The sequence below is a fragment of the Octodon degus genome, unplaced genomic scaffold (genome assembly GCF_000260255.1).
Source record: "Octodon degus isolate 3935 unplaced genomic scaffold, OctDeg1.0 scaffold00007, whole genome shotgun sequence".
Taxonomy (NCBI): Eukaryota; Metazoa; Chordata; class Mammalia; order Rodentia; family Octodontidae; genus Octodon; species Octodon degus.
In genome coordinates, this window is record NW_004524583.1 from 28,759,627 (window position 1) to 28,778,321 (window position 18,695).

An 18,695-nucleotide genomic window follows, 5' to 3' on the forward strand; every position below is an offset into this window, starting at 1 on the left:
GGGTCTCCCCAGTCTTAATCAGTAGTGGAAGATCATATCAGAACTCTTTCTCCCAATTGGCCATTTAAGTTTTATAGTGAAAGACTGGTTAATGATAACAGGAGAATGTTTTGTGGACCATTTTTTTGGTGTGGCAGTTTTTTTTTTTTTTGAACCGGGGATTGAATTCAGGCCCTTGCACTTGCCAGAGAAGCACTTATTCCACTAAGCAATCTCCCTGGCCACAAAGATCATACATGGTTTTAGAAAAATAACTTTGTTTTCTATGTTCCCTCATGCTAATAGTTTCTATAGTTCTCTCATTAATCTCCTTCTTTGCTTCTTCCTGCCCCCAAAGTGCCAGATAGTCATTTCTTGATCAGTGGACAACTTGCTAGTCTACAATGCCTGGATGAACCTACCCACATTTGTGAAGGCACAGGGAGTGGCCTTGATGGCTGGTGAAGAGTGAGAAGGGCCTGACGCTATTTCCAAGGGTGGAGACCGGCTCTGTTTCTATCCCTTTAACTCATAGACAAGCGTTTTAGTTACTCTTCTCTGTTGCTGGGACAAATACCCAACACTCAAAATTAGGGACGGAAAGGTTTATTTAGCTCACAGTTACTGGGGTTTCAGTCCATACTCAGCTGGCTCCAAGGCGGAGCGGCACACGGCATAGAACAAGAGAGCCAAGGGAGTGGCAGCAGCTCCGCAGCCAGCTAGCCTCTCTCCCCTCCTTTCATTATAATGCAAATTACCTGCCCCAGGGCTTGTGCAGCTCCCACACCCACAATAATCACAAACTCCAGAACCCACCCCACGACTGCATGAAACTTTGGGGCGTGGGGGTACAACTAGACACAAAATCCCTTGAAACCCAAGATTCTAGAATGAGAATGTTAGTTTTTTTCCCTGCTAATCATTTCCCATACAATACAATTTAAAGCTCTAGAAGAGTTGTACAATATATAAACGTATTAGTATTAGGAAATCAAGATGTTAACTAGACTTGAGTGAATCAGAGTCGTTTTGCTGAAACTCACAGGCACTGAAGGGACTGCAGGGTTATGTTTGTGGCACACTTAGTGATCACATCCTATATTTCAAATTTCACATGAGAAATATGCTGGGCATAACGATGCACGCCTATAATCCTAACACTAAGGAGGCTGAGGCAGGAGGATTGCTGTTTCAGGCCAGGAGGACTCTTTCAAATAATGAAACACACAAAAATAATAAAAGCACTGTGTGGCTAAAGACAATACCCATAGACTGAGTACTGGAAAAACTCTGGGTCTATGTTTTGTGGGAAAATGGCCCCAGGAGCCAGGTATGGCCCAAGAGATGTTATATTAAAAGAACTGCCCCTTAGCTCAGTTCTTTAAGTGGCTGCTTCAACCAAGCAGTCAGGCTCAGGTTGCTGTGGTCCGATCCCCACAACTCAAGCCAGCCAATCCTGCCCTGAAGGCATTCGGAGCAAAAAAAAAAAAAAAGTGAGTGGAGAGTGTTGCAAGAAATAGCTCTGTAGTAGAGCACGTGTGAGGCCTTCAGTTTGATCCCAAGCACTATAAAAACAACCACCACCACCTCTGGGGATAGCAATGACATTTTAGTGTTAAGAAGATTTTGGTATTCTTATATTAAAGATTATGTAACTTGGGTTTTTTTTTTTTTTTATAGGTGCCAAAGAACGTTCTGAGATCTATGAAGCATTTGAAAACATCTATCCTATTCTGAAAAGTTTTAAAAAAGGTTGAGAATAGCATTCAAGATTTTGCTGTTTTGAATGTGTGTACAGATTCAGCACAGAACAGCTGGATTCTTTTGGCTTTAATCATAGTTGTTCAAGTACATTTTGACATATTACTGGTGACTCTATGTGAGTAACTGTGTCTAAGAGACCCGTGAAAACAATTTCTTACTCAAAATGACTCTTGTTTAAACATTTAAGAAAAATTCAGAATTTGAGAGATTTAGAGCCTTGTTAAAATATTATTAAAACGGACTGCTCTGCTTTTGTTGCATAAGTAACATTAACTTGTGTTTGCTGAAAAGGCACAGGTATATAGAAATTTCAAATAATTGCACAAACTAGAAACTGTGTATGATATCACAGCAGAACAGAAATTCCTTTGTCTATATTTTGCCTTTTAAAATATTGAAGTAGCTGGACATGGTGGTACACACATGAGATGCCAGCACTCGGGGAGGCGGAGGCCAGAGGATTCCAAGTCTGAGGCTATCCTGGTGACCCTGTCTCCAAATAAAGGTTTAAAAAAAGGCCTCTCTGGATGTTGTTCAATGCAAAGACGCTGCCTCAATCCCCAGTATCAGAAAACAAAAGATCACAGATATGATCCTATTAAGCAGCACGCTGTGGGTCCTACTTGAGGAACACCCAGCTTCCCCTCTTCTCTTTCCGCTTCCCCTTCCTCCTCTCCCCATCTTCCTTTTCTTCCATCTTCCTCCATCCTTTCCCCCTCCCTACTCCAACTGCTCCTGCATCCTCTGGATCCCTTTCCCCTCCTCCTACTCGACCTTCCTCCTCCAGACGGGGCCGGGAGGAGGACTGGCAGGTTTAAGGCTCAGGATACAAACACAACTGAGCTTGAGCTCAGGCTCTTTCCAAGGGTCACCGCTGGGAGAAGTCAGCGGTGAGAGGCACCCACCTCCTGGCGCGAGGCTGTGACACCTGACAAAATCGGAGCCGGTTCCGGGTAGGCAGAGGTGCCACAGTGCAGCATGCCGCAGGATCCCGCTTTGTGTCGGGCAGCTTTACCCAAAAGTAGAAGGATCCTCGGCGATCCCCTTCTGTCCATCCAGTTTGCCCAGAACCCTTAGGCTTAGCTCTGCCTATTGCTGGCGGAAGGCTGAGCTAGCGGGCTCCCCGGCCGCCGCAGCTGCGTTTGCCTTGCGCACGTGACTCGCGGGCGGGAAGCCCCGCCCAGGCCCCGCCCCCGCCCAGGCCCCGCCCCCAGGCCCTCCCCTCCCCCTGCCCAGGCCCCGCCCCGCGCCCAAGATGCACCTGGTTGAAAACAAAAATCCCACGTGACTGGCCCTGCGCTCCGACCGTCATGGCGTCTCCCAGTGGGAAGGGAGAGCTGGAGCCCGACGCTCCTGGCTGTGGGCCCCGGCCGCTGGCCCGGGACCTGGTGGACTCCGTGGATGATGCGGAGGGGCTGTACGTGGCGGTCGAGCGGTGTCCGCTCTGCAGCACCACCCGCCGGCGGCTGACCTGCGCCAGATGCGTCCAGAGCGGCGATTTCGTCTACTTCGACGGCCGCGACCACGAGAGGTACGGCGGCTGCCGCGGCCCTGTTGTTTCTTCTCTCTCTTCCCGCCTGGTGACGAAAGTGTGAAGCGTGGGGCGCCCTCTCCGGACCCCTGAGTCCAAACGGAAAGTCGCTGCTGTGCGCCGGCGCCCTGCTGCCTGGGAACAGGTTGGGGATGGGGGTTAGCAGGCGAGGGAAGGCTGCTTTCGCCTTCCCCGCCCGAGAGGGGCTGGACACAGCCGTGCTCTTGGGTACCAGAGGGAAGGACTCGATGGCGGCTCGGGAAAGTCTTTCCTTGTTGCTGCTTAGAGATCACTTCTTGTTTCTTTGTTGTCGTCTCATTCAAAGCTTAACCTTTCAGTCTTCGAAAGCGCAGTCATTCTCTAGGGACCAGGAGAGAGCCACGTAATGACCAGCGAAGAGGGATTTGTCCCCTCACAGTCTTTGTCACAGGCAGACTTTGTTCCGAGAGGTGCAGACTTGAATTTGTGATCTAGGACTAGCTTGTTAGACCCTTTTTTTCTGTCTGCTTCTAAAGATTGTTTGAATGCTTACTTTGGAAGTGTATTGCCATTGTTTAAAAATTCAGACAGCGAGCTATTTTCCCACAGTTAAGACAATTGTATTTAGGAAGGTGTTTTTTTGTTTTTGTTTTTGTTTTTTTTTTCTTCTTTGTACAGGGAATCGAACTCAGGACCTTGTGCTTGCCGGGCAGGCGCCGTGCCGCTGAACTGCCTCCCCGACCAGGAAGCTGTTGTTTTTGACAGTCTCCCTGTACGGTTCAGGTTGGCCTTGAACTCATTGTAGGCCCGGCCAAACCCCGAAATGCCATGATCCTTCCGCCTCAGTCTTCCTAGTGCTAGGGTCTCAGGTGTTTGATCAGTGAAACAAAACTACAAGTCCTTGGCAAGAGAATTGGAAAAACTAGTAATTAGTTACATTGTCCTGTTTCAACAGTTTAGTTTCTTTGTATATTGTGGTACTGGATTGAACCCAGTATCTTCACTCTCAGTGATATCCCCAACTCTTAATTTTTTATGTAGATGGAAGGTCTTGCTAAACCCCTCAGGGGTACTTTAACTTTTGCTTCTCATGCCTCAGCTTCCCAGAGTGCTAGCGTCACAGGTATGCACTACTGTATCTGGGTTCAACAATTTAGTTCCAGTGTTACTAATATACTTGATTTAAAAAGTTGGCTGCTTTAAAAAAAAAGTTAATTGCTTAATACAGCAATCTTAAGATTTTAGAGGAAACTGGGCAGTAGATAGGTGCCTTGCCTTGTCACACAGCTCAGCTAGGAGGTATAGAGTTTCATTAAAATCCAGACAGCTTGGATTCATATACCCATGCTTTTAGCTCCTAGACTCTACAACCTCTAGATTTGGGAGTGTTTTAGTATTCCTGTGATCATGGACAGTTTTCTTTTTTTCTTTGGAAATTTGTATGGCAGTCTTTTTAGTTCATTGCTGTTGCTCATTAATAGGCCTGATGACTTCAGGAATTGCTGTGGTAATTTAAAAGTCAAGCCAGGTTATTTTATTTTCAGAATCTAGGTATAAGATGGAAGTGTCTAACTGATAGAATTTAGCCAGGATTAGGTTCTGGATACTGCATTTATACTTTTCCTAGGTCTATTTCTATGATTTACTTATTTTTGAGATAGGGTCTTGCTATAATAGTTCAGGCTGGCCTTGAACTCACTATTTAGCCCAGGCTAACCCCAACTCTTGCTTATCCTCAGGGGTGCTGGAGGCGTTTGACACCATGCCCAGCCTACTCATAAATATCATTTAGATGCAAAAGACTGCCAGAATTGTGTCTCTGACCCAGACCTCTTCCTCTTCTGAAAAACAGCTGCCCCTATCAACATTTGTATTTAAATTTGTAAGTCTCTCTTTTTTAATGTTCAGACTGAACTTCTGATTTTTACTACACACACACACACACACACACACACACACATAATCTCTCTCTCTTTCTCTCCCCCCCCCCCCCCCATTCCTCACATCTCTTCCTATCCCAGTAAGTGGCAATATCACCGGTGATATCGTGGTTGACCAGTGCTTTTGTTTGCAAACTATTTGGTTTGGAAAGAAATGTTTGGCAACATTTTGTCTTTGTAAACTCTGCCTCCTGTGACAAATGTGACCATCTTTCCCATCTTTCTCATATGAACACAAATGTGGCCATCTTTTTAAAATTCCTAGAACAAATTAAGTTCATGAGCCTGGTCACAGCTGTACTGGTTTTTCTTTATCAGGCCCAAACACCTTTCAGTCCCTCTTGACTCCTTTCTTGAGCCACTATATCTAATCTCATTGACAAATCCTATCCACTCTTTGAAACCTGGTTCTTTCACCATCCCTGGTCTCATCCCCCATGAGATTATTGCCCTGCTGCTCTCTGCTGTTTGTTTTGTTTAGTTTGCCTGTGGTTAGTGTAGTTCTCATGTTGTCATCAGTGTAATACCCCTCTTCTATTTTTTGGCTTAGGTCTTCCAGTGCTTCTCCATCTTACTCAAAGTAAAAGCCAAATCTCTAACCAAGTTCTGTTTAATGTGTTTCTTGTTCAACTCAACCTCATGTTTTCTCCCTCTCCTGCTCTGATATACCACCATGGCCTCCTTGTCCAAGAACACTCCTGCTTCCAGGCCTTTGCAGACATTTTGACACTGCTAAGGGCTGTTTCTTCTACCTTCAGGGGTGCCTCCTTTGTTCTTCTGAGGCCTCTGCTTGTAAATTAGAGACTCTTTTGAAGTTGTCACTTAAAATAGTAACCCCTTCCTACTTAACCTGCTTTATATTATCCCTAGCCACTTACCACTATCTGGTTTACAGATTAGTTTATTGAACTGCTCCAGATTGCAGTGATATAAATGCCAAGAGCAAGACTTTGTTTTGTAAACTGTTGAATTCTAATTTTGTAGAAGCACAAAGATTCGTGGAATATTGAATGAATCTATGCTTCCTTCACAAACTGGACCAATTTTCCTTTTCTTTTTTATGCATGTAAATTGTGCAGTCTAATTCAGTCTGACACTAAAATACATTTTGAATGTATGTACTTCTAATTCACACCAGAACCATTTCAGTGCATTTAGTAATCTCCTTCTCTCCCCCCACCCCCATGTAGCAGCCTCAGAAGAAGCGTAAATCAGAAGCCAGGCTTTGTGTTATAAGCCTCTAATCTCAGCACTCTGGGAGGTTGAGGCAGAAGGATCACAAGATGGAGCCCAGGCTAGGTGACTTTGCAAGACCCTGTCCCAGAATAAAAGGAGCTGAAGATGGTGTGAATGCTCTGGGTTCAGAGCTCAGTGCTGAGACAACAACATCAAAATCCAGCCAGCCAGTCCAGAAAGTGAGCTTTGGATTCATGCTGCATTGACTTGGATTCAAGTTGCACAATTTGCTATGTGCTTTTGAAATAGTTTCTTAACCTCTTGTGCTTACGTCATTTTGGATGTGGCAGGGATCTGGCTTCAGAGGTTTCTGGTAGCGCTTACGTGAGAGTTTGCATTTAAAGTGCTTTTCAGGTTGTCCAGCATATATTCAGCATTACGGAAAACAAACTCAGGCCATTCTTACTCCCTACTCATGAACCTTCCCTTAAGCATAGGAAATTTGTTGTCATTGAACCTTTCTCTCTCTCTCTCTTTTTTTTTTTCTTTGCAGTAGCAGGGATTGAACTCAGGACCCTGAGCTTGCCAGGCAAGCACTTATTCTACCGAGCTATCTCCCCAGCCCTGAACCTTTCTTGTTTGCTCTGCCACAACACTCTTCCTTTTGATGGGCACTTTTATCTTTCATTTATGAATTTGCGTGTCACTTCCTCAATAAGGCCTTCCTGATCTTCCTCACTCAAGTGTGTTTCTACCTCTCTCCGTTATTTGCAGTCACAGCGCTCAATTCATTTCTCTCATGGTGCTAAGCATGATGTGTGTTATTTATAGGAAAATATCCACATCCAGAATAGTTTCATGAAGAGCTGGCTTCTGGTTTTGTTCTATCATAGCACCAGTTTAGCATCAGAGTGGAAGTTAGCGCCTAGTCATGCTATTAAAGTAATAGCGAAGGCAATGGTTTTTGAAAACTTACATGAAAATTGTGTGAAATCTGAACGCTGAGGTGAATTTTCAGAAGAGGGATGTGTTATTATGGATTTCTTTTCCTGACCAAGCAGAAAATGAGGAGCAAAGACCTCAGCCATTCACAATTTAAAAATAAAAAGAAATCTCTTGGATTGGTTCAGGGATAAAAGGACTAGATAATGGTTTGCTCATTCACCTTCACTCACCGATCTGTCTCTTTTCTGAATTGTGTGTACCTCCAAAAAGGGGTTTGTTGGAATTGGGGATGTAGTTCAGTGTGGCAAACTTGCTTAACTTACATTAGGGCCTGGGTTCGGTCCCCAGTGCTGTGGAGTGGTGATAGTTTTTGTTTGTTTCCAGAACATCATTGGGTCCAGTGTCTAGGACAGTGAAAGAATCAAGGGACCTTGATTAGGACTGTTTCCTAATGGCCAAAGTACTTTTTAACGGACTTTCCTTGGATACTGTTCTATTCTGGCAGGTTAGAGAAGAAAAAGACTGTTCTCTGAGCTGAGGAATTACACTTTTTTAAAAAAAAATTTTTAATAGATTGAAAATGGAAAATGAATTATTTACAGACATAACTGAATATAACAATAAAAACTGTCCAAAATAAAAATGAAGAATTTACATATCAGTCATAATAGTTCTCTGTGTCAAAACCAAGAAACTGATATTCATATAATTAGAATTCTCAAAGTAGAAAGTAGGCAATAACTATTTAAAAATTTAAAATTTCTGAATTTAGTTCAACTTATAATACCACATTTCCAAGAAAAATGAACCTTTTACAAAGACATTTAAAGACACTGTTGTTAGTAGGCCTTGAAATCTTGAGTTAAAGGTTAATTGTGAGCTTTGCTGCTGCCTTCATTATTTATGAAAAATGCTGTATTCTGTGCTTGCTTTCATACTCTTTGCTTTTAAGTTCATGAAAAGCCTCTCTCTCACCTTTAAATCTGTTTGCTTTCCTAGGGGACAGAGAAGAGGAATGTTACTTAGAAGTACCCCAAAGCACACCTTGAACTTAGTGCTCATTGTGGTACAATTTAAAATTACAGGCACGTAAAGGAATAGAATTATCTTATACATTTATTGGACACCAAAATGGCATTGTTAGGCAATACACAATTAACAGATTGAGTAATCTAGCCATTCAAAACTGGGAATTAGTTTCCAGTTTGTTACAGATGGAAGAATGGGACTGTGAACATGTTCTAAGGAAACCTGGGGAAATAAACCTGCCAGTCATTTTCTTTCTTTCTTTCTTTTTAAATTTAAAAAAAAAAAATTGTGTTTACTTATAAGCATTCAGAATGTCAACAAAACAGTTGCAACTTTTTTTTTTTTTTGCAATTACAAGGTGGTATTCAATTAATAGAACAACAATTATTTCATATAAGCTGTATCAGAGACAATCGGATGAAAAATTACCATCCTAGTCTATAACTAATTTGTGCTGTGCACCAACAAGAACCTGCTTTAAATTTCCATGCCACTTTACAACCCCCTGTATTGTACCAGACAAGATTAGTGGCTGTTGAAAATACCAACAGGACAGGGCTGTGTAAAGACATGTTCAGTAGTGTGTTAACTATACAAAAAAGACAATGTACAGTTTAAAAACATCTTACAGCCTTTTACATTTCAGGCTTTTTCTTCAAAAGAAGTGAGTTGTGTACAGGGAGTTTAAATGCTTTATAAACAAGGAAAAAAAACTGGTAGAACTAACTTGTTCACCATCCTCTTTATCCTCCTCATCCTCTTCATCTTCCTCCCATTCATCCTCCTCTTCCTCGTTCTCCTTGTCTTCCTTCTTTTTCTTGCTTTCTTCAGCCTTGACGACTCCCTTTTTTGCTGCGTCAGGTCTTCCTTTAGCCCGGTAGGCAGCGATGTCCTTTTCACACTTTTCCTTCAGCTTAGCAGCCTTCTTCTCGTATGGGTGCTTGTCGTCTGCTGCAGCATTATTCCACGTTTCTCCAGGTTTCTTTGTGACATCACCAATGGAGAGGCCAGGATTTTTGGGTGCTACTCTGAACAGAATAAGAAGGCCAAAGGAGGCCTCTTGGGTGCATTGGGATCCTTGAACTCTTTTGTTTCTCCTTTAGGAGGAATGTAAGTTTTCCTTTCTCTTTCATAACTAGCCTTGTCTGCCTCTGCCATGTCTTCATATTTTCCTTTCTCTTTAGCAGACATGGTTCTTTCACCTCCCTGAGCACTTCTTAGAAAACTCTGAGAAGTCAGTGGAAGCGTCTAGGTCCTTATTGTGTTTCTCTCGGCAAGTTTGCACAAAGAATCATATGATGACATTCTACCTCTCAGCTTCTTAGGTTCTCCTTTGCCCATATTTACTTGTTTTCCTCAGCGAGGCATAAGAGTTACCCAGTGCCCTTCTGGCTCTCACTTGTCCCCATGCTGTCTCTATAGAGCTCAATGTACTGCAGTGGCTCAGGATTTTCAAGTGTAGAAGAAAAGATGCATTTTGCCTTTCTATGAGTACCTGTTCAGGAACGTTGCTGCCTTGTAACTTAACAATACCTGATTATAATTTTCCACAGGCGTAAACCACTGAAAAATGGGGGGATTTAGGTAGATCCTGTGGGGAGGGCTCAGCTGACATCCTAGAGGTGTCCTTTACGTCTTTCTGCATCCTTCTGAAATCTTTTTGGTTTTCAGGTACTGTGGCCTATAAAAACTGCTAAGAAAGTGCAGTTTTGTATGCTGTGCTCAGCAGAACAAAAGCCCTGTGGGAGGCCAGATGTGCCCCATCCTAAGAAGAGTCATCAACATCAATACTTGTTTCCTTGTGTCCTCTGGAAGGGTCTTAGCACCATTCATGCAGCTTACTGGTAGAATTGCCACCAGCGGATATGGATGTGTGAAAAAAATAGCCTTTTTTAGTCAGCATTCCTTGCTAACCCTTTCCACTTTGTAGAATTTATAAAAGGCTTTCACATTGACTGTCATATGTTTCTGTCACTATCCCAAGGTAGGAATCTATTTTGAAGATGAGAAAACTGAAGCTCAGAGTTGTTGAGGCTGACTTACTCTTGGGCTATGTTAAATTCACTTCCATATCTGAACTGTTTTTAGGGTGTGTGTGTGTGTGTGTGTGTGTGTGTGTTGGGGGCTTGAGAATATGAGGCAATTAACCTCATTTTGTGTTAGATTATGCTGTTTTAGAGATCACATGATTTGGTGCAATTTGTCTGAGATTTGTTTGAGATTTGTTTGGGCAGGTTCTGCCTCAGTGTGAAGATGAAAGAGATAATTTGCCGCAAGCTCAGGGCTTCCCTGAGTGTGGCTGAGTAGGGATGGCACATCTCAGAGTTTAGCTTGCTTTTGAAAATTGTTAGGAAGTAGTAGGATGCTTTGGGAATCAGGTTGTGGGAGAAATGTGAAATTTTAATTTTTTTTGTTTTTAAAAGGTTGATCACTTCCATTAAGAGTCAGGTGAAAGTCTCAAGCCCTAGCTTCTTTATTTTTTGGGGAAAGTGGGGACAAGGTCTCACTGCTTGAAGGAACCTATTATCTTAAGATACTGTGAGAAATTGTATATTTCCTTTTGATCTTCAAAAGGGGAAGCATGAATAATTTTAATTGGTATCTTTTTTCTGATTATAACATTATTATATATGATGTTACTATTTGTCTCTAGATAGCCCTCAAAGCCTTATGTAGTCATAGGGTTTTTCAGAGGTGGATGAATTTGGAGAGTATGGTGCTGGAATTAAGGGTATGTGGTTAGTAAATCAGTCCACTTATTTGATTTGGTATAGTTCTGGCGGGGAGTAAGCTACACCTGCCCTAAGGTAGGTGGGCTGCATTGGTGCTTTTGCTATCTCGTGTGTCCCATGAACTGTTTTCCTCTACAGTACCCCTCTGTCATGTGCCACTCTGCCTTAGATCCAGCCACCAAAGAACTAAAACCTCTATAAACTATGAGCTAAAAATAAACTTCTCCTCTTTTAACTTTGAGTGTCCAGTATTTTGTTTCAGCAATGAGAAAAGAAACTAAGACGTATGAGTGCTACACAAAACTTAAAAGTACAGGAGAGCATTATTAGTGTCTTGTAATATTTCTTGAGTGTTTTGTCTGTGTATGTGTACATCAGTATGTATATTTGGAATCATTCCATATCTATATAGTTTGTTATTCTGCCTTTTTAGGATTTTTTTTTTTGTACCAGAAATTGAACTTAGCCACTTCATGCTTGTCAGGCAGGTGCTGTGCTGCTGAGCTATAGCCCACCCTATTGTGCTTTTTTTTTAAACAGTACAAAATATTTTTTTGAAAAATCATTAGAAATGATACAAAATTTCATCACAGTAATGGGGGGGGCTGGGGAGATAGCTTGTAGGTCTAGCACCTGTCTGGCAGGCACAGGGACCTGGTTTCCATCCCTAGTACCACATGCTGTGCCTACCCCAGGGGTACTGACCTCATGGTGCCGGCCCCTGAAACCAAGGGTGGTGGTGCACACCTGTAATTCCAGTGCTGGGGAGGCTGAGACAGGAGGATCAATGAGTCCAAGCTGCATAGCGAGACCCTGCACCAAATAAATTAAGATCTTTAAAATATTGAAGACTAAACATAATAGGAATTGAACAATGGTTGCCATATTTCATGGTGTTATTTTCAGATTAATTGCTTAGGTTACCAGATATAAACCCACAAATTGATTTTAAAAAAGAACAAAATGACAAAAAGGTTATAAGAAATTAAAAAGAAAAAAAGAATAAAATAAGAATTTTAAGCATTAACTGCCCCTTTTAATAGACCAGCAGAAATCAGCAATACCTTTATCCAAACTATGCTGCATATATACATAAGTATATCTTTTGTAATGTATTTGGTACAGGGTAACTGGGACTTGCAGCGTTCCTCCTGTTCTCAGCCTCCTCAGTGCAGGGTTACAGGTGTGTGCCGGTATGTTCAGGCTTGGTGGCTGGTTCAGCATGTCCAGAGGCTGGGCTGGCACAGCGTGGTGCCAGGGACCTGGGGATTGAACCCTGGTGCCTGAGCTTGCCTAAGCCGGCGCTTACTCAGCTGAGCTAGCTCGCTGGCCTCATAAGTATGCCTTTTTCCTTGTTTTCTTTTGTCCTTTTCTTCATCCCAGTTTTTCCGCCCCATTGAACAAATTCTTACCAGTACAGTCTCTAAAGAAGTCTTTTTTTTTTTTTTTTTTTTTTTTGTATTTTTAGGGAATGACCTGCCTGTTTACAGCCTCCCAAGAGCTGGGATTACAGGCACGTGCCACCATGTCCAGTCTCAACTGCTGTCTCAGCACACCCTGGGGGTGGGGCCGGCACCGCAGGCCTAGGGATGAACCCCCAGCCCCTGCATAGGTGCTTTATTCTGCTGAGCTATTTGGCCAGCCCTCAATACAGTCTCTAGTTGCATCCATTTACCCATAAAAGCCTCAAATTTATCTGTTTTATAGCAAAGTAATACTCAGTTGTGTAAAAATACATTTTTTAATCCATTCCTCAGTTGATAGGCATTTGGGTTGTCTCCAAGATTTAGCTATAACAAATTGTGCTGCTATAAACATGAGTGCACATATATTGCTGTGGTATGATGGTTTTAGGTCTTTTGGAAAAATACCTAGCAGTGGAATAGCTGACTTAAATGGAATGTCCAATCCTAGCTTTTTGAGGAATCTCTACGTTGATTTCCATAATAGTTATACCATTCTGCACTCCTACCAACAGTGGAGAAGGGTTCCTTTTTCCCCATAGCCTCTCCAGCATTTGTTAAAAGTTTAGTAAATAATATAGAAGATATTTTTTAATTGGAAGAGAGAATACTGGAAAGACAGTTGTAACATGCATAATATAGATTCACTCTTGGGTTTCTTCCAGAAAAGAACACAAGAAATATAGTCATTAAAACTAGTGTAAAACATCAGAAAACTCTGTAGATCAGAAAAATTAGTAATAAGAAAACATATTGAAAAAAATAATTGCAAGATGTATGTAAGGACAATGGTAATTTCTCTGATAAATAATCCTTAAAAGAAAAAAAAAATTAGGGGCTGCGGAGATGGCTCAGTGGAGTAAGCACTTCCCTGGCAAGTGCATGGGCCTGAGTTAAATCCCCAGTTCTGGAAAAAAAAAAAAATTGAAAAACTGGGTGAAGGATATTTTTGGGAAAATAAAGAAAAATAAGTAGCAATGAGCTATGAAAAGAAATACAATCTTTATACTAGTGAAATAAAGGCAAATCAGAGAAACTATTTTAGGGCTTGGCATGGTAGCACATGCCTCTAATCACAGCACTCAGAAGATTGACACAAGAAGATCAATTTGAGTTGGCCAGTGTGGGCTACATAGTGGTTCAAGGTCAGTTTGAACTACATAGTGAGACCTTGTCTCAGAAGAAAAAAGCAAAACAAAACTATTTTAGGTCTAGGATTGGAGGCCAATCAGGTTGACAAAGACTATAAAGTAATGTTCATTGTGGGAGTATATCCAAAGATGGTTTCTGCTACCCAGCATTGGAAAGAGTATAAATTATGTTAAACATTTTAGAGGAAATTTGAAGATAGTTTTTCAAAAAAATTTAAAGACAGAAAACAAAGCAGTTGTTATGGTTTGTGTCTAGTTGTCCCCCCAAAGCCTCAAGCAGTCATGAGGCAGCTTCTGGAGTTTGTGATTGATTCTTCTTTTTTGTCTTTTTGAGACACTATGTAGTTCAAGCTGGCCTTGAGCTCACTTTGTAACCTAGGATAGTCTCAAAGGACCTTTTTGCGTCAGCCTAGGGAGTTCTGGGATTATAGGCATGGGCCACCACACTCGGTGTGTGTTGATTGTTGATCCACTGCTGGGATTGCAGGTGTGAGCACTATATATACCCTGACCCTGGGGAGGGTAATTTGCATTACAGTGTAAGAAGGAGAGAGAGGCTAGTTAGCTGCCTGAGTTGGTGCCACTCCTTTTGCTTTTGCTCTTTGCAGCTGCTTTGAATAGCTGCTCTGTGCCACCATATGCCACTCTGCCTTGGAGCCAGCTGAATATGGACTGAAGCCTCTACTAACTGAGCTACATAATCATTTCCTTCCTTAATTTTGGGTGTTGGATATTTGTCCCAGCAATGACAGAAGAGTAACTGAAACAACGATAATACAAAATTCTAAAACAAAACAGTAGAAGAGTAACAGTGGTTAGCACATTGCTTATTATCTTCAAAGTAGTTGCTCAGATTACAAGATAGCGGCATAAAAATTGATCAAATGATATAAGCACAAACCTTTCTAGTCAAAAGCTAATAGAATTTAGTATAACTATCTTAATACACACACAAACACATATACTTCCTTTTTCTTTTCCCTTTTTTATATTCTTTTGGCCATGTCACTTCGTTCGTTCGTTCTTTTTTTTATTTTAGGGTAGGGTCTACAAGGTGTTCAGGGTCTCACTACTAGATCGGACTTGTAGTGATACCCCTGTTAAGAGCTGGGATTACAGGCACGTGCCCATTCTCAATTGCTGTCTCAGCGAGCCCCAGGAGCAGAGCCTGCAAGGCTGGCCTGGGGATCGAAGCCCCGGCACACTTTAATCCACTGAGCTATTCAGTCAGCCCTTTTCTTTCCTTTTGAACAATTTCTTTCCATTTCCCAATATCATGTATTTTGGATCTTACTCTTTCAGCTTCTTGCACTAAGGAGACAGCATGTGTTTACATATGTGAGACTGAGTTATTTCACTTGTAAGTACTGTCTTAAGTTGCATCCAGTTTATCTTTCTTTATAGCTACCACATGTTTTTTATCCATTCTCTGGTTGGTGAGCATTTGTATTGTTTCCAAGATTTAGCTATGCCACGTTGTGCTGCTATAAACATGGGTGCACATATGTCACTGTGGTATTATGTTTTCTTCTGGGAAAATGCGCAGGAGGGGAATAGCTGGTTTGAATGGGACCTTTTAGAGAACATGGTTGGCTTCTTCATCAAAGATAAGGTGGCTGAGTGTGTTTGTAGTTGTGTCCACATAGTCTAATCTGATCCACTGATACTCAGGTCTGATTTTTTTTTTCCCAGTGCTGTGCTGATTTTATCACAGTAGCTTTGTAGTAATGTTTCAAGTCAGGGAGTTTGATGCTTCCTGCCTTTTCTTTGTCACCCAAGATTGCATTTACTATTTTGGTCTCTTATGGATCCAAATGAATTTTAGGAATGTTTTTTCTAGTTCTATGAGGTATACTAGTGGAATATTGATCAGGATAGTATTAAATCTGTACAATAATTTCAGGAGTATGGCAATTTTCACTATGTTGTATCATAAGCAAGTGGTATCTTTCCATTTTCTAATATGCTCCTTGATCTCCTTTTTCTGAAGACTGTTATTTTCAGTGTATAGATCTTTGACTTCCTGTTTGATTGATTCCTGAGTATTTCATTTCTTTTGAATTCTATTGTGAAGAGGTTGGTTTCCTAATTTCTCTCCCAGTTTGTTATTTTTGTATCAGACTGCTATTGATTAAGAGCTAACTTTGATCTTTAAATACTGACTTTTCAGCTACACCTCTGAATTTGATTATTAAATCTAGAAGTCTTTTGGTAGCGTTTGGTAGGTCTTCTATGTAGGTTACGTTATTGGCAAATAATGATAATTTGACTTCTTCCTCCTTTCCAATCATTAGTCCTTTTATTTCTCTCTTATCTGATTGCTCTGGCTGATGTTTCCAGAACTGCATTAAATAGAAGTGTTGACTGTTGGTTTGTTATAGATGGCTTTTATCCAGTTTAGATAAAGACCATTTTTTTCAGTTTTCTGTAGGGTTTTTATCATGAATGAGGGTTGCATTTTGTCAGAATCTTTTTCTGCATCTATTGAGATAATAATGTGATTTTAATCTTTGGCTCAGTTGATATGGTGTATTACATTTATTGATTTGTGTATGGGAATCATCCATATTTCTTGGGATGAATCCTACTTGATCATGATGTATAATCTTCTTGATGATTTGCTACATTCTGTTTGGTAGTCTTTTTTCTTCTGTTTGGTAGTCTTATTGAGGATTTTTACACCAATGTTCATTTGGAAGATTGGCCTATAGTTCTGTTTTGATTTGGTCTTTCTCTGGTTTTAGCATCAGGGTAAAACTTGCCTCCAGGAATGCATTAGAGAGAATTGCTTCATTTTTAATTTTATTTCAAGAGTTTGAAGAGTATGATCGTTAAGTCTTTACGTGTCTTTTTGAGGGCTGGGGAGATAGTTCAGTGGTACAGTATCAGTCTGACAAGTGAAGAATTTTGAGTTTGATTCCTAGCACACACACACACACACACACACACACACACACACACACACAAATTCTTGTAGAATTCAGCATAAAGACCTGGGCTTTTCTTTGTTAGTAAGTTTTTAATTACATGTTTAATCTCATTAACTGATGTTGGATTATTCATAACTTTTATGTCTTCTTGATTCAGCTATGGTAATTCATACATACCTAGGAATCCATCCATTTCTCCAGTTTTTTCCATCCTAAGAACAACAGAGTAAAGATTTTGGAATTAAGTATTAATGATCTTCTGAAATTCTCTGGGTTCCACAGTGATTTTGCCCTTTCATTCCTCATTGCATGAATTTTTATTTTTCTTTTCTTTTTTGATAAGATTGGCTAAGGGTTTATCAATATTATTTATTCTCCAAAGACCCAATTGTTTGATTTGTTAATTCTTTCTGTTTTTTTTTTTTAGTGTCTGTTGTATTAATTTCTGCTCTGATCTTTATAATTTCCTCCCTTTGTTGGCCTTTGGCCTTGATTTGCTCTTCTTTTTCTAGAAACTTGAGGTGCAACTTTAGGTTATTTGTGCTTGTTCTGTTTTCCTGATGTGAGAATTCACTGCTATAAATTTCCCTCCTTAGACTGCTTTCATTGTGTCCCATAAATTCTGGTATGTTATGTCTATTTTCTCATTTAGTTATAGATACTGTTTAATTTTTTCTTTAACTTCGTCTGTAACCCATTAGTTCTTTTTTTTTTACCCATTGGTTCTTGAGGAACCTTATTTAATTTCCATGTGTTTATAGAGTTTTTGTGGTTTCATTTGCCATTTTCCAGTTTCATTGCACTAAAGTCAGATAATGTGCATGAGATAATTTTAATTGTTTTTATTTAAGTGTGTTCTGTGGGCTAGTCTGTTTTAGAAAACATACAATGTGCAGTTGGGAAAGATGTAACATCTGAGTCCATTTATTCTCAGGTTTGCTTTAATTTTGATATTTCTTTGCTGATTTTTTTGTCTAATTGATCTATTTTTTGGCAGTGCAGTATTGAGGTCACTAATTATGGTTGTGTTACTCCTTATTGGATTTTTTTGTCTGTTAATAATACTTGATTTTTCATTGTCTCCTTAATTACGATTTTTATCTCTTCCTCTTGAAGTTTCCCCCTAACAAGTATATAATGACCTTCTATATCTTTTTATCATTCTTGGTTTGAAGTTCACATTGCCTGCAAGCAGAACAGGTACCCCTATTTTTTCTTGGTTCCTGTTCCAGTTGTTTTTTTTTAATCTTGATTTTTAGTCTGTGAAATTCTTTGTAAGTTAAATGTGTTCTTGTATCTAGCATATTGTTGGATCTTGTTTCTTTTTTTGTTTTGGATCTTGTTTCTTAATCAATTCTGCTAGTCTTTTATTTTGATAAATTTAGGCAATTTGCACTAATCTTTATAACTGGTATGTGTTGGCTTATCTTTGAAATGTTTTTTATTGCTGTTGGTTTCCTATTTTTCTCATTTGTTTAATTGCTTGTGCTGCCTGGTTATTCCTTTCTGTTCTTGGAATTGTGCTCATTTTTTTGTCTCTATCTAGAATATCTTTTAGTACTCTTTGGAGGTTTGGCTATTAATTTCTTAAGTTCTTTGTCATAGAAATATTTATTTCTTCATTAATTTTAATTGATTGTTCTGTTTGAGGACTTGAACACTTCATTCTAAGCTCTTTTTGACTTGAGGGTTTGTGCTAAGAAATCTCTTATGATTCTGATGGGATTTCATTTATAGGTGATCTGGGTTTTTTTGTTTTTTTTTTCCTAACAGCTATTATTTTTTTTTTTTGTTGTTCTGAATTTCTGGAATCTTGTTTACATGTGTCTTGGTGTAGTTTAATCTTAGTCATGGCTGTTTGGAGTTGTATATGCTTTTATTTGTATGTCAAATTCTTTATCTACTTTTTCTTTTTAATGTATTTAGTACAGGGTCTACAGAGTCTCACTATGTGGATCAGACTTGTAGTGATCCTCTTGTTTTCAGCCTCCCTAGTGCTGGGATTACAGGCGTGCACCACCACACCCAGTGTCAGTTGCATCTCAGCGCACCCTGGGGGTGGAGCCAGCAGAGCAA

The 18,695-nt window shown here is 40.4% G+C and overlaps 2 protein-coding genes across 3 annotated transcripts in view; both read left to right on the forward strand.

The window, feature by feature from the left end:
- Nucleotides 1–2,249, forward strand: part of Tbpl2 (TATA-box binding protein like 2) — a 38,795-nt gene extending 36,546 nt beyond the window's left edge. Inside the window, exon 7 of the mRNA XM_004624834.2 lies at nt 1,660–2,249. Coding sequence (XP_004624891.1) covers nt 1,660–1,736 — 77 coding nt within the window. The 3' untranslated portion in view covers nt 1,737–2,249. The remainder of the gene's footprint in view (nt 1–1,659) is intronic.
- A 782-nt stretch (nt 2,250–3,031) lies between these two features.
- Nucleotides 3,032–18,695, forward strand: part of Atg14 (autophagy related 14) — a 60,351-nt gene continuing 44,687 nt past the window's right edge. The window contains exon 1 of one of the 2 annotated variants that reach the window (XM_004624835.2): nt 3,032–3,274. In XM_004624835.2, the coding sequence (XP_004624892.1) occupies nt 3,054–3,274 (221 nt within the window). In that variant the 5' untranslated portion in view covers nt 3,032–3,053. The remainder of the gene's footprint in view (nt 3,275–18,695) is intronic. The other variant, XM_023703244.1, reaches the window with a different exon arrangement.